General features: G+C 44.8%; 1 protein-coding gene across 1 annotated transcript in view; it reads right to left on the bottom strand.

Annotated features, from left to right (window-relative positions):
• Positions 1 to 4,723: 4,723 nt before the first annotated feature.
• Scarb2 (scavenger receptor class B member 2) overlaps positions 4,724 to 15,121 on the bottom strand; it is a 56,284-nt gene continuing 45,886 nt past the window's right edge. The window contains exons 8-12 of the mRNA XM_041671419.1: positions 13,377 to 13,495; positions 12,015 to 12,088; positions 10,710 to 10,761; positions 8,139 to 8,297; positions 4,724 to 6,137 (exon numbers count right to left, since the gene is read on the bottom strand). Of these exons, the coding sequence (XP_041527353.1) occupies positions 6,099 to 6,137; positions 8,139 to 8,297; positions 10,710 to 10,761; positions 12,015 to 12,088; positions 13,377 to 13,495 (443 nt within the window). The 3' untranslated portion in view covers positions 4,724 to 6,098. The remainder of the gene's footprint in view (positions 6,138 to 8,138; positions 8,298 to 10,709; positions 10,762 to 12,014; positions 12,089 to 13,376; positions 13,496 to 15,121) is intronic.

Raw genomic sequence — 15,121 nt, 5'->3', positions numbered from 1 at the left:
CCAAATCCAAAAAAACGAATCTAACTAACTAATCATGTAGCTGTCCCTGAAACTCCCCTTGGCTGTGCTTAAAAGGGATCTACATGTCCCTTTTGGGGTCGTCACCAGTTTTGTACAGGTAAATGACCCCACAAGCATGCTGGTATAATAAACAATCTTTGTCCTTGCATACTATTTGAGTCTGGGGTCTTCCTTCAGTGTTTCTGTGAACCCTACATTCATATAAGTTTTGTGGTATTTTGAGTATATATTCCTACCTCTAAACTTTCTTTCACATCCCACCCCTCATATTAGTTTCCTTTGTTCCCCAGCGGCTTTATTTCAGTTTTCATGCTAAGGGTGTGTGTGTGTGCGTGTGTATTTAAATTTAGGAATCATAAATGAGAAAAATCTGTCCTTATGATTATCTTCAGTCATACCCATTTTTGTGCGAATGACGTAACTTCAATGCTTGTGGTTGAAAATCTACACCACCTTTTCTTGATACATCTGTCTGCTGTCGGGCAGCTAGCTTCTTTAGAGATTGTGACTAGTGGCCAGGCGGTGGTGGCGCACGCCTTTAATCCCAGCACTCGGGAGGCAGAGGCAGGTGGATCTCTGTGAGTTCGAGGCCAGCCTGGTCTACAGAGCTAGTGCCAGGACAGGCTCCAAAGCTACAGAGAAACCCTGTCTCGGAAAAACTAAAAAAAAAAAAAAAATTGTGACTAGTGCTCCTGTCGACACTGACAGGCATGTGTCTCTGATAGGCTAACACGGAGTCCTTAGAGGCCTAGCCTAGGCATGTGGTAGATCTAGTTTGACTTTTTCTGAGGAACCCATTTGCCCCAATTTATTTTAGTGTGTGTATGTTGGGGGGGGGGTTGTAAGTGCGCATGTATGTGGAGGCCTGAGTTTGACATGGGTGTCTTCCTAATTTACTCTTTTCTTTTGAGACAGGGTCTCTCACAGAATCTGGAGGGCATCAAGTTGGCAAGAGTGGCAAGCCAGCAATTCCTGTGGCCTCCTGACTCTGCATGTCCAGTGCTGGGTGCTAGGTGAACCCACGGTGCCCAGCGCTAGGTGCTAAGTGAATCCAATGGTGCCCAGTGCTAGGTGATAGGTGAACCCACGGTGCCCAGTGCTAAGTGAATCCCACAGTGCCCGGCGCTGGGTGATAGGTGAACCCACGGTGCTCAGCGCTAGGTGGTAGGTGAATCCACGGTGCCCAGCGCTAGGTGGTAGGTGAATCCACGGTGCCCAGCGCTAGGTGGTAGGTGAATCCACGGTGCCCAGGGCTAGGCTGGATTTTAAATCTGAATGCTGACGGTTGAGCTCAAACCCTCCAGCTTGCACAGCTAGCACAGTACTGCCGCGCTGTCTCTCCAGTCCCAGCTTTAAAAATTACCATTCCATTGTTTCCCTGTAGATTATGGCCAGGATTTCATATTCTTTCCTGAGAGCGACAAGAACATCTTTGAAGAGATTCCTTGACCAAAGCAGCTTCTACAAGAAAGCATTTAATTGGGGGCTTGTTTGCCATGGAGGGTTAGTCTATTGTCATCATGGCAAACAGGCATGATGTTGGAGCAGTAGCTGAGAGTTTGCACAGGACCTACAGGCAACAGGCAGAGAGAGACTGGGCCTGGCTGAGCTTTTCAAACCTCAAAGCCTACCCCCACTAACACAACTACTCCTACAAGCCCACACCTTCTAATCTTTCTTAAACAATTTCACCAACTGGGAACCAAACATTCAAATCCATGCCCCTATGGGGCCATCCTCATTGAAACCACCACATGTAGGAAACCTGTTCACTCCTGCTCCCTCATCTGAAATGCTCTCCCGTGCCTGAGGCACATTCCCAGGGCACCATGAATCATGACTGGTTCCCACTTACTTGTATGACTATTGAGCCACTCTTCCCCACTAGACTGCAGTTTCCATGTGCCTCCTTCATGTATGTACTGTGTGGCATAAAGGAGGTACTTTTTAAACAAATGCATTCTTGTGAACATACAGCATGACATAGAAAATGCAGGCCATGGTATCACATGGTATTCACATATGATTATATGAAATGTGTGTAGCATATCTTAAAGCTGTATAAAATAGTTTTTTAGATTTGATAAATGAACTTATTACTGGAAATGGGAGTTTTATCTTCTGCAAATCTATATACATGTTTCTATACTCTGTATTTTGTGGCTCTTATTCTAGATGTTCTTTAAATATTGTTTCTAGGCATATGTTTTAACACCTTATTGGTCTTTTGAATATATTTTCTGGATTCTTATAATACTAGATTTCAAACATTTAGTCTAGATATGGGACATAGGTGTACGTGTCTCTGTATAGCTTTGGGTAAGAAGTCAGTACTAGGTGCTTCCCTTGTGATGCAAGCAGCTGAAATTAGGTTTAGGGTTCCTAGAAAGGACATAAACTAGTGACCAAGGTCCTTCACATGTAAGCACATCGGTAACACTAACAGGAAACTTCCTGATGTTCTAGCTTACTCTGACTTTAGGAGGAAGGTATACTGTTGGGATGGGAAGTTCAAGAGGGAATCAGAATTTTAGGACTAATAGATCTAAATGTTCTTGAAGTGTGGGAAGTCCTTCTGTCTATGTGTTGCTTTTATTGGTTAATGAATAAAGAAGCTTTCTTGGCCTGTGATAAGGTAGAGCAGAGCTAGATAGGGAAAACTAAACTGAATGCTGGGAGAAAGAAGGAGGAGTCAAAGAGAAGCCATGGAGCCCCGCCAGAGACAGACACTGGAGGAAACCTTGCCTATAAGCCATAGCCATGTGGCGATACACAGATTAATGGAGATGGGTTAATTTAAAATATAAGAGTTATCCGGAAATATGCTCACGCTATTGGCCAAACAGTACTGCAAATAATATAGTTTCTGTGTGATTATTTCAGGGCTGAACAGTCGGGAACAAACAAGCGGGCTCCTACAAGGTCAGACCTCCACTTGCGTCTGATCTCCTAGCGCCCTTCTTAATGGGCGGCCCAAAGATCAGGAAATGAACAGAATCTAGTAGAAAGCAGTTCCTAGCTTGGGAAGGAGGGAAGGAGGGGGGCAGGGAGATCCTTTCAGTTCTAGACCGAGGAGCTTGATATGACCGCGAGGCTGGGACACTCACTGATCAGAAAGCTGCTGGCCCCTTCAGTTTAGGGTTGCCTTGGTGTTTGGTATTGACTCTCTCTATATTATCAGGGGCTTCCATGTCTCTGAAGAAAACCCCGAGGCAGAAAAGCAGGGAAAAGGGTTTGCTTGGAGTGGCCTGTCTTTGACAGTTGAGCAGAAATTACAAGTGGCCCCAAGAGTGTGAATTGGGGATGCATCAGCAGAGGCGAATTTCTCAAATGAAACTCCATCCAATGAGAGACAGTTCACGCAACTTCATATAAACTTTTTTTTTTAATTAGTGAAACATTTCGTTACATTATGGGTAGAAATAAGATCAGGTCAGGAACCACAAGAAATGAACCGACTGTGTAAGGTACATGAAGAACATAATGATCAGACTTTTTAAGATCAGGCACAAGCAATTTACACCAGTTACAATGCTCAGAGGGCCTTTGAAAGGATTCATACTGCAAACAACTTCAAGCATCCTTAAGTGAAAACCCCAATAGGGGTTAGCGGTGCAGCGCTTGTTCCATTGGATCATTAGTGATCTCTGCAGAACACACGTGAAAGTAAGGTCTATGGGGCAGAGCCTGGAGCCTCCCTGGAAATGTCCCTCCCTCACTCTGTGCCCTCCCAGTTCCCTGCCATCCGGTGGTATGAGAATGCTGGTGGCCCCACCATCTTTGGGACCTTCCCAGGACAATGGTCTCGGCCCACACAAAATGGGTACATTTGCTGTTAGTCAGCCTGTAATTCTGACTGTGGCTTGTGGGTTTGCCATGGACCTTTTAGAAGGAAAATATCAAATGTGATTTTGAGCCATCGCTATCAATAACCATGGCGCTAAGCACTAATAAAGAATCTATTTTTGGTCTCCTTTTCTACGTGAGATTCAGTCTACTATGTACATCATTAATTGCTGTAATTTCTGTGTTAAAAACATCTCCTCAGAGATGACCACGTCCTGAAAATAGAAATGAACCAATCAGTATGCACTAGCTTACCAGTTTAATTTATTGTGGATAAGTAGTTGCATAAAGACAGTCAGGGGTAGTGCACACCTGTAATCCCAGCTCCCGGGAGGCTGAGAGGGGAGGCTCACCATAAGTTCAAGGTTAACCTATGCTACCTAGTGAGTCCTAAATCAGCCTGAGCTACCGAGTGAGACTCCATCTCAATGCATGAAGAACAAGACATGCTAACTACCTAGCTAAATATTGATAAAGTCTAAAGATATTTGCCATTATTAGAGATGAAAATTTTCAATTTGGTTTTCACAGCCATGTTTGGGGTACCGAATATTTCTACCTTGGTTTGTAAGAAAGGTGAAAATTTAACGAATCTGTCCCTTCAAGAAGGGATACAGCAGTCAAGCATGGTGGTTCACAGATCCCAACACTCGGGAGGCAGAGGCAGTGGAGATCTGTGAGTTAAATGCCATCCTGGTCTACACAGTGCGTTCCAGAACAGCCGGGCTTACACAGAGACACTCAGTCTCAAAACACCAAAATAAAAAAAGAGAAGGGAAACCTCACATACTGCTGTAGTGTCAAGAGAGGAAAATTTGGGCCTGCATATTAAAGCAACATTTTACCTCCAAAGATGTGAAACTTCAGTTTTTTAATTCTTTTTGTTTACATTGAAATTCAGTTTTAAATGACAAAATTCAGTTTTCATGAACTTATATAAGAGGTTGGCTAGATACCATATAGGGTTCCTCAGTAAAAAAAAAATCAGTGGTGAGCTCTGAGATCAAAGACAATGCCCTTCTTGATGGCTGAGGTCTGACGGCTGGGACGCCATTGTCCTTCAGGGACCTGAAGAGGAGTAGCTGGCTTCTTCTCAGACGCCTCATCTGAAGGTCTTTCTGTCTCACACTCTAAACACTTGTCGCTCTGTCAGGAAAACGATTGTCAACGGAAGCAGAGGGCACTTAGTGAGTGACGGAAAGCCAGTAAACACTGGCCGGGACAAAACCCAAGGGATGAATTTAAAATCTTCTTTTCAAAGGTGAAATGCCTTCCTGGATCTCTATGTGACGTAAGCTATGACAGACAGACTTTCCAATGTTCGTAATTTTACAAACAATCACTCGATATTTGGCGGTCATCGCCATTCCATATCACCGTCCTATCTGGCAAAGACGTCTGGGGGATACAAGCCATAGGTTCCGTTCTCCCAGAGCCGCGTTTCTCCATCGAGACAGCTTTGCCTAAAAATGACAGCTAACCTATAAAAACTCACACTGAACTCTAAACGAATACCCTCACCAACACTGCCGGGGCATCCTCCTCCTCCACAAAAGCACAACCTAGAATCCTCAGGAATTCAAGGCTACCCACCGACAGACACCGCCCAACCCTGTCCCTGTGACTCCCGCTCACCATCAAATAGTCGAAAGACTGAGTTATTTTCCTGAAGGGATTACAATCTGGAAGTTAGAGTGAAATGCGGCGTGTAATGTCTCAAGGAAGGAAAGCAGACAGGTTTGCGGGGCGCGTCATACAGAGCTATCATTTTACCCTGGGTGCCACACTCTTCCTCTTGTGTAAGGAGTTGAATGGAGAGGAAAAGGAAGCCATACACATATATTTTGAACACAGTTTGAAGAATGAAACACACTGAACCAGGTCAGGTCAGCTAATGCTAACAAGTGATGCAGACTTTGTATCTACAACGGGAGTCACAAAATCCCACAGCTCCCAGAGCCCAACCCAAAGTTTCTACACAGTTTATTAGATACTTCCTAGACACATCAGAACTATTTCAGAGACATGATTTGATAAAGTATAATGTCCAGCCATATCACCCTGCTCATTACCCTCCGTCCAGGAAGTTCTCCTCACTTGCCAGCACTGCCGACTTCTCCCTCTTCTTGATGGGCCAGGAGTCTGTGAGGATTCAGGGATTCCCCTGTCCTGGTCCAGATCAGGGCAGTGCACACGCTCTCTCACCAAGCTCAGGCGACAGGTAAGTTCGATTAGGTTCGTATGAGGGGTGCTCTTTCATCTGCCGTTCCCTGAGACAGACAACAGAAGATGCAAAGGGTTAAACGTTAAGGTCAGCAACATCTGTCCTGATGTGAAAAGTTGAGGCCAGGTGAGGATGGAGAAGGTGGAAGGAGGAGAAGCTGTTCAGAGGTAGTTACCTCCACTCTCTGCCCAGCTGCCTTTGCTCTTTAAGACTCTAACCAGACTGTTAGAGGTCAGCTCTTCCTCTCCAGCCCCCAATACCCCTGTGTTATCCCCTCTCTCCTCTGGACTATATAACCATTAGCATCCTGGACCGAAACAGCCTCCTCCCACCCAGGACCAGTGCTTCAGAAGTTGTGGATGCTCACTAACGCTCGCGGAAGCTAAGGATGGCTAATGATGGGTGCTAATGAACGTCCTATGAGGTCTGTTTATACCTAGGAAAATTCTGCCGATGACAAGGACTGGCAGATCCATAGGTGGCAATGGTAGACAGTTTGCCTCATTGCTAACTCGGGCTTGCCTGACTAGCATGAATGAACGTGACTTACTGGCAGGGTTAGCTAAGCCAGCATCACTCATAAGGTTTCAACAGTTTCATCCCCTACTTCACACTACTCAGACAGTTTAGCAGGATAACGGAAGGGAGAAATATCTCATAAAAACAATAAAAATTGCTGAGCATTTCAGAAGGGTTGCCTAGGCCAGGTCTGGAGGTTCAAGTCTGTAATCCCAGTCACCGAGGAGACTGAAGCAGGAGATTCACAAGGTCAAAGCCCAGCGGTGCCGCAGAGCAAGTATAAGGTCAGCCTGAGCAGTTCAGAGAGACCTATCTCAAAAATACGTTTGTTTTTAAGGACTGGGCATATGTCTCAGTGTTATAGCGTGCTTGCCTGGTGTGTGTCAGGTCCTCGCTTCAACCTCTAGTTCCTCAGAAAAGAAGGGGTTCTACAGAGGAGCAGCATGAGGTATTCAGCCTCCCGGTCACTTGAGAGGCTGTTCTGAGCCAGTTTATCCCACTCTTCTGGAAATGAACGATTCTCATGTACTCATCTGTTACCATTGCTATGGGATCTCAACCACAGCACCTTCAGATACACCAGGGATTCAAAGCATGTCACTGCCCCTTTGCTCTACAATACTGGAATGATTTTATCATAGGTAATAGCTAAATTTATTAAATACACTGAGCCAAGTCCTCTGTGCTTTCTATGTTGTCTGATACTCTCCAGAAACTCACAAAGGAGACACTATTTTCACTCTATTTTACAGATGATGAAATTGAGGCCATTTCAAGTGTCATATATAGACTGGATTTGAACCCAGGAAGTCCAGCACCAAAGCAGAGGTGCTTAAAGGTTTTATGTTTCTTTCAAATTTTTGTTTTCAAAGATGTAAAGCTACCTCGTATGGGATATATACAGGAATCTCAAAGCCCACCAAGAGAGCCTCAAATACCAAATGGCACTGGTGGTTCTATCACCCTCCCTATCCCAACACACATCAGCCTTGTCTCCTACTTGGCCCATTGGTTATACAACCACAAAAATCAGTATTTCTCTCCTCCATAAAACCCCCAAATCTACCCAAGGGAGCCAGCTGACAGTCCTTCAGTAAAGGTTATTGAGGAATTCCTCAGGTAAACTTATCAACAAGTGTGGAATATCTTTTTACATTGTGTGAATATATGTCTCTGTGACTGGTTTAATAAAGATGTTGACTGGCCAGTAGCTGGACAGGATAAGCTTAGGCAAAGGAGCCAAACTGGGAATGCTAGGAAGAAGAAGGGACAAGTCAGGAGTCCTGAGCAGACACAGAGAGAAGTGAGAATGGCATGTCATACTGAGAAAAGGTACCAAGCCATGCGGCAAAGCAAAGATAAGAAATATGGGCTAATTTAAATGTAACAATTAGCTAGTAATAGGCCTGAGCTATTGGCCAAGCATTTATAATTAATAGTGGGTCTCCCTATGGTTATTTGGGAACTGGTGGGAGGGAACAAAAAATCTGCCTACAAACAAGAGAGAATTCCCCTCGCTAGCACTTACCTCGTTCATGGACCCCTGTCCTCGGCACGCAAGCCATGTGAAAATCAAGCCAAGGAACACGCCCAGTGCCATGATGATGTAGGGTATGTTGGTGACGATCAAAGTCGTGTTAGTCACAGACTTCAATCGGCTTGCAGTCTCTTGGTCAATGAGGACACTCTGGAGGAGGAAAAAATAGTATTAGCTTGAGAACTAGACTGTGTGGTTGGTGTGTGTATGTGTGTGCATGTGTTTCAAACAATAAAATATAATTTGATTATGTCTTATTTTTTTTAACGAACCAGATAAACTGAAAATTCACTCAATATTAGAATAACCAAAGAGGGAATTTACTCATATATTTTCTCTTGAAGATAATTATAACTCTTTTTTTGGGGGGGATTTTTCGAGACAGGGTTTCTCCATAGCTTTTTGGTTCCTGTCCTGGAACTAGCTCTTGTAGACCAGGCTGGCCTCGAACTCACAGAGATCCGCCTGCCTCTGCCTCCCGAGTGCTGGGATTAAAGGCATGCGCCACCACCGCCCGGCTTGATAATTATAACTCTTAACATAACTTGGAAAAGAGAGAAAAGATATTAAGAAATGTTGAGATAATATGTATTAGGGTTAGGGTATGAAATGTCTCCACAGGCTCAGGTCTTAAATATTGACCACATCTTGTAGTACTGTGTTTGTTTGTATTTTATTTTGACACAGGGTCTCATTCTGTAGCCCTGGCTAGCCTGGAACTATGTAGACCAGGCTGGTCTTGAACTTGTGGCACTACCGCTGGAGTGCTGGGATTACAGGTGTGTGCTGTCATGGTGTAATGCTTTTAAAGACCATGGACGCTCCAGGAGAAGACCTCATTTCTCTCCTGAGTCCATATTATGGTCACCAGTCTCAACAAAAGTGACTCACATGAGTTGTGGTGCTAACAAGAACTGGGGAGAGAATTCCTAACAGAGGAAAATGCTCTAGAACAGCATTTTAGTATGAGAACAGAGGTTTCCTCACTCAGTGTGACAGGTGAGGCACCAAAAGAGCACAAGTCCCTAAGAATGAGAACAGTTCTGCTTAGTTTGCTCCGGTGCGGGGTGGGGTGGGCTGTGGTGGCGGTGGAAGGTTCTGTGGCAGATTTTCCTGTAACTGTCCTAGGTTTGTCAGAGTTGGGGCTTCCTCCTGACAGCAGTCTCTAGTGTCACTTCCAGGCCTAGTACTTTTCTTTTCTCCCCCTCTTCTCTTCTTCTTATCCGCTCCCCCTCCCCTCCTCTCCTTCCTTCTTAAGACAGGGTAACCCTAGGTCTCACTAGATAACCCTGTTTGGCCTTAAACTCCCAGAGATTCACATGCCCCTGCCTCCTCTCCAGTACTAAGACTAATGCCTGACCTTGACATGTAATTTTAAGAATATTTTATTGGTTTGTTTGTTTGCTGTCGTTTGGTGGTGGTGGCAGCAGTGGTGTGTGTGTATGTGTGTGTGTGTATGTGTATGTGTGTGTGTGTGTGTATGTGTGTGTGTATGTGTGTGTGTGTGTGTATGTGTGTGTGTATGTGTGTGTGTGTATGTGTGTGTGTGTGTATGTGTATGTGTGTGTATGTGTGTGTGTGTATGTGTGTGTGTATGTGTGTGTGTATGTGTGTGTATGTGTGTGTATGTGTGTGTATGTGTGTGTGTGTATGTGTGTGTGTATGTGTGTGTGTGTGTCTGTGTAAGATGGAAGTAAGAAGACAATTCTCGAGGTTGATGCCATTCTCCACCCTGTGGGGGTTCTGGAGTCCAAACTCAAGTTCTTCAGCACTGACGGCAGGCACCTTTACCTGCTGGGCCATCTCGTCTGCCTCTGACATGTGACTTTTACAGAAGATGTCTGGAGCTGTCAGGGCTTCAGTGGAGGCACAGGCTTCAGGGGACAGAGCTTGGGGTGCTTTTGTCACCTTTGTAGCTCGTTTCTCACATAAGTGGCACCTCGGAAGGGTGTTATTCAACTGGTGCTCTTGAGACAAAAAATGTCCAAATAAACTCTCAGGTACAGACAAGTACTTACTTCCGCAAGTGTTAAAGAGAGCTTTTCTGGGGCAGCATATATTTTAAAAAGTCACCATTGAGGCTGGAGGGATGGCTCAGCAGTGAAGAGCGTCATTGCTCCTGAAGAGGACCTGGGTTCAAGTCAGAGAGCCCACATACAGCAGCTCACAGCAACCCATAATTCTGCTTTGCGGGGGTCGGGTTGTCTTCCAGACTCTGTGAGAACTGTTTACACTCACACATGACACATGAACAAACATAATTAAAAATAAATCTTGACCAGGCAGTGGTGGTGCATGCCTTTAATCCCAGCACTCGGGAGGCAGAGGCAGGCAGAGCTCTGTGAGTTTGAGGCCAGCCTGGTCTACAAAGTGAATTCCGGGACAGTCAGGGCTGTTACACAGAGAAACCTTGTCTCAAAAAGCCAAAATAATAATAATAAATCTTTGTTTTAAAAAAGCCACCTTTTTCTCTTTTTATAACTTAAATGGCACACCACCACAACAGTAGACATCATAAGCTTGGGCTGGTAAAACATACTTCTTCTCTTGTTCAGGACTTACCTCATTGAGATACATCACTGGGAAAACCATGGTCCTAATGTCTCCCGTTTCACTACAAAGACAAAGGATGGTATTATGTCACAGACATCCTCATGAAAACATCTCTCGCCTGGAGAGACAGGATCACACAAAAATTACAGCACACTTAATCCACCCAGTCACCTAGAACTGACTGTGGACTTCTTAGCTTCGCAGACACATATAAATCGGAAGTCAAGACCACAACATTATCAGTCAGCCATGCAAAACTGCATATCTATGTGGTATTTCATTAAAACATATGGTACGGAATGCAATCATCCAAGGAGAACTGTTCAGCGAAGAAGACACGAGCTGCCACTTGGGCGGTTTCTAAGCCACCTTCGCCTGCCTCTGCAACAAGAGCCCACTGACCCCTGTTCGCCCACCCTGTACTCAGTGTTTGGGGCTTTGCTTTATCCACTTCTTGCAGCAGTCACATGCCGTGGCTCTCATTACATACAAGATGGGAAGAAGGGCGTCCTACTAAGAGAGACTAGGTAATAGACCCGAGATCACCGGGAGTGAGCAGTGGAACCGAGATTGTAATTCCATTAGTCTAAGGGTCTAGCTCTTAACTACCATAATAAACTGTCTCAAAAATGTACAGACAGGTGCTGGAAGACATCCATGTAAACCATGTTTGCTTCTTAGAAGGAATCTATAACATGGGATTAAATCTGGAGAGTTCAGTGGGGAAATACATAATTATAGATGGATGGATGAATTAGATTAGACTAGACAGTAGGCAGATGGACGGCTACATAGAGAGACAACACATGTGTGATTTTATGTCCTTGAACTTGTGATCTTCCATCCTCAACCTCCTGGGTAGCTGGAATCACAGGTCTATGCTGCTAGGCTCAGCAAGACTTTTGATCTTTTCAATACAGTGCAAGGATCTCCTATCACCTTAACGTTCTTTTCTGTGAATGAGAGCAAAGTACATATACATACTGTCTACATTAGTAACATATAGGAAACTCAGTACCTATAGAAGGTTTGCCAAAATTATGTATTTGGTTGGCATTTTCTAAGATGTAAGAAAAATCCCATTGATAAGTCTGGGCAGGAAGCTATACTCAGGAATTCTTACTAAGGAGTTGCTTACAATGAAACGTGGGGGAGAAAGGCTGGATTCAACCTCCTGCAACTGTTCAGATGAGGACTTGTAGGGATAGACAAGTCGAGCCGTTAGAAGTAGCTCTCACTGCTCTAATACCATGCCTACCCGAAAGTCACGAGGCAAACCCCACCTCTACCTCCGTAGGAAGAAATGACGCTTACACAAAGTCATCCAGTTTCTTAACATAAGTGTTGATTTGGAATCTCTTGGCTGCTCTTAAAATGATTCCAGTCAACTGCAGATAAAAGGAGAGAAAAAAATTAACAGTTTTCCCAGCCGCATTTTCAACAGAGTGCAACTGTGTGTGGTTCTGACCCACAGGGACCCATTGCCATGTTTAGCAGGTAGAGTGAACAAGGGAAAACTGGTCCCTGCAATGGGAGCACGAGCACTACCTGTGCTGGGTGGACTGGGCTTTGTGGAGGCTGAGAATCCCTGGGAATCTGCTAAAACACAGATTCTGATTCGTAGTCAGGGTGGAGCATGAAACGAGGCATTTCTAGTAAGTTCCCAGGATATTACAAAGCGTGGAACACCCCACCAGAGGCTACAAATTCCGTGTTGGGTATAGACATTTGGGCGGTTGTCCAGAGCTAAGAGGAGGATGGCTTCCAAGTGCAGGGCTCGCTGTGCCAGAGTGCTGGAGGCATGGGGCAGCAGCCCCCGAGAGGCACTGAGGATACAGGACTTCACCTATCCCTAGTGACAGGCCCTGCTGTTTGACTGATGAGAGGCTGCAGCTTAGATGGCACCGTGCTTGTGTAGCGTGTGTGGAGCACACTAGAGCTCAGGCTGCCCTCGGACTTGTGATCCTCCTGCCCCAACCTTCTCGGTAGCTGGGATCACAGGACTGTGCTGCCGAGCTCAGAAAGATCTTTGACCTTTCCATTTATCTTCTACAGTGAGAGACTCTTACTCTGAAGGGATCCCCTATGACATTAACATTCTTTTCTGTGCACTCAAAGTATATATACATATCCGGTACTGTCTACATTAATAATATATAGGACACTCAGTACCTATAGAAGCTTTATCAAAAGCGAATGGAGCTAATATTTTCATTTAGATCTGTGTATTCTAAGTATGGAATACACAATTCGTCTGTAATTCTGTAGGCGAAAAAGGCATCTGTATTCCTGTCCAACAGCAGACTGACCAGTACATGGGTCCAGCCTCCGCTGTTTTTGGTGACTGATTTTGTACCGTTGTTTTCATTTCATTATGTTATGCTGGATTGAACCTAGGGCCTCAAGAGAGCTAAGTAAGTACTCCACGGCTGAGCTGTATCTCCAGCCCTGTGGTTTTCCTTTGCTTTCTTTCTCTTCTTCTTTAAAGTGGGTTTACTGGTTTCTGCAGATTTGGTCCACGGAGTTAGGACTTCCTGTTACAGGCTACGAACCACAGTGCACACCGATCTCCTTCTGCCCTCTTAAGTATCCACAGAAGACAGTGTGTGCCTCTTAATGCTTTGGATTAAGAGAACCAGCACACATACAATAAGACATGAGGAAGTGTGTACTCACAGGATTAATGTCCACAAATGTCTCGTGTTCTTCCTTGTTTGGGCGCATGCCTTTTATGGCAGAAACGAACTTCTCATCAGCTTGGTAAAAGTGCGGGAAAGACATGATTATGGGTGCACCTGCGTGGTAAGGGACAGAGAAATGATGGTGGTGTTTTTAAATCTAAGGTGAATACACATCTCCTGACCACAAAGTTGGCTCCTAAAGACCAAAGAAAAAACCATCCAAGTGAGCTTACCAGGGTTACTACTCTTGTGACTCCTATTCAGTATTTATGCTGCATTTTCTTTTTTTTTTAAAAAAAATATTTATTTATTTATTATATTATGTGTATAGCATTCCTTCCACGTGTGCCTGCAAACCAGAAGGGGGCGCCAGGTCTCATTATAGATGGCTGTAAGCCACCATGTGGTTGCTGGGAATTGAACTCAGGACCTCTGGAAGAGCAGTCAGTGCTCTTAACCTCTGAGCCATCTCTCCAGCCCCTGCATTTTCTACTACCTGATGAATCCCACATTATCTCACTGAACATCTTATTCCGAAGTCCTGGTCACATTGATACTTAAACAGTTGCTGAACCTACACGTATACTTTTTAATCTATCTGTCTGTGTTAGACAATGCTCTGTGACGCTCTATAAACTAAAGCCCTTATCCTCATTTTTACATTTGAAGAAGCTGAGGTTCCCAAACACTGCCAAAATTTCCCAGGGATGCGCAGCTGCAGAAGTGTTCAGGCTGGATGAGAAGGTCCCAGTTCAGAGCACTGCTTGGTCGACAATGAAGTTTGTGCTGCTGTTGTTTTGTTTGGGGTTTCGTGGTTTGTTTGTGACAGGGTCTTATTCTGTAGCTCAGGCTGGTGTGGAACTCACTCCATAGACCAGGCTGGCCCAGAACTCTCAGAATTACCCCTGCTTCTGTTTTCCAAGTATTAGGATTGATTACAGGGATACGCATGCCTGACTTTGAAGAAAGAAAAACAAACTGTTTTACACCAGGGAACCTTGTTCTCCTGGAGCACATGAAAAGTTTTAAGAGTCTCCCTGTTGTTCTCGGTGGCATGTGCCTATCAGTCCAGCAGAAGGATTAGCAGTTCAAGACCAGCCGTGGTCACAGTGAATAAGGCCAACTTGGGTTAAATGAAAACCTGGCTCAAAGAAGAAAAATTTTAAAAAGATTGTGTGACTCTTACGGAAGCAAGGCCACTCCTCCTTGTTCTGTGAACTTCTGTGCTTCCTTACTTAGAAGACACACTGCAGAGTTCCAATCCCAAGGGGAGTTAAGTCCAGACAGTCACACACAGTGCTGACACCATTTAGAGATCTGCATACTGCCCAAGTTTGGTCTGTGAAGGAAAACTGTCCCCTGATGACAAAACCTCCAGTCCACATTTGGGGGTTCCGGATGTGGAGAGGAAAATGTTGTGCTAAGAGGTCTGAGTGCTGCAAAACCCAGTCTTTCCTTGACTCTCGCAGCAACGCCTTCAAGAAGAATACAGCAAGAAAGTACGCCGCGATGTGCGAAGGACATCAAGCACTGTGCTTCAGGAGCTTTCACCGAGCCACACAACGGGAGAGGATTTGAAGAAGGAATATGTTCCTATTCACTGCTAGAGCACTGGGCTTCTTTGCACAGAGGTCACCAGAGGCCTAGATGCCATCTCATGGGAACCATCCACAGAACTTGTTAGTACCGAAAGCACAGATTATAGCATCCTCAGATGTATATCTTACTATATCTCCAGAG

This window comes from Microtus oregoni, unplaced genomic scaffold (assembly GCF_018167655.1).
Source record: "Microtus oregoni isolate MIOR12 unplaced genomic scaffold, Mior012 000021F_ref0000039, whole genome shotgun sequence".
NCBI classification, from domain to species: domain Eukaryota; kingdom Metazoa; phylum Chordata; class Mammalia; order Rodentia; family Cricetidae; genus Microtus; species Microtus oregoni.
This window is presented reverse-complemented; position numbering and strand designations above follow the sequence as displayed.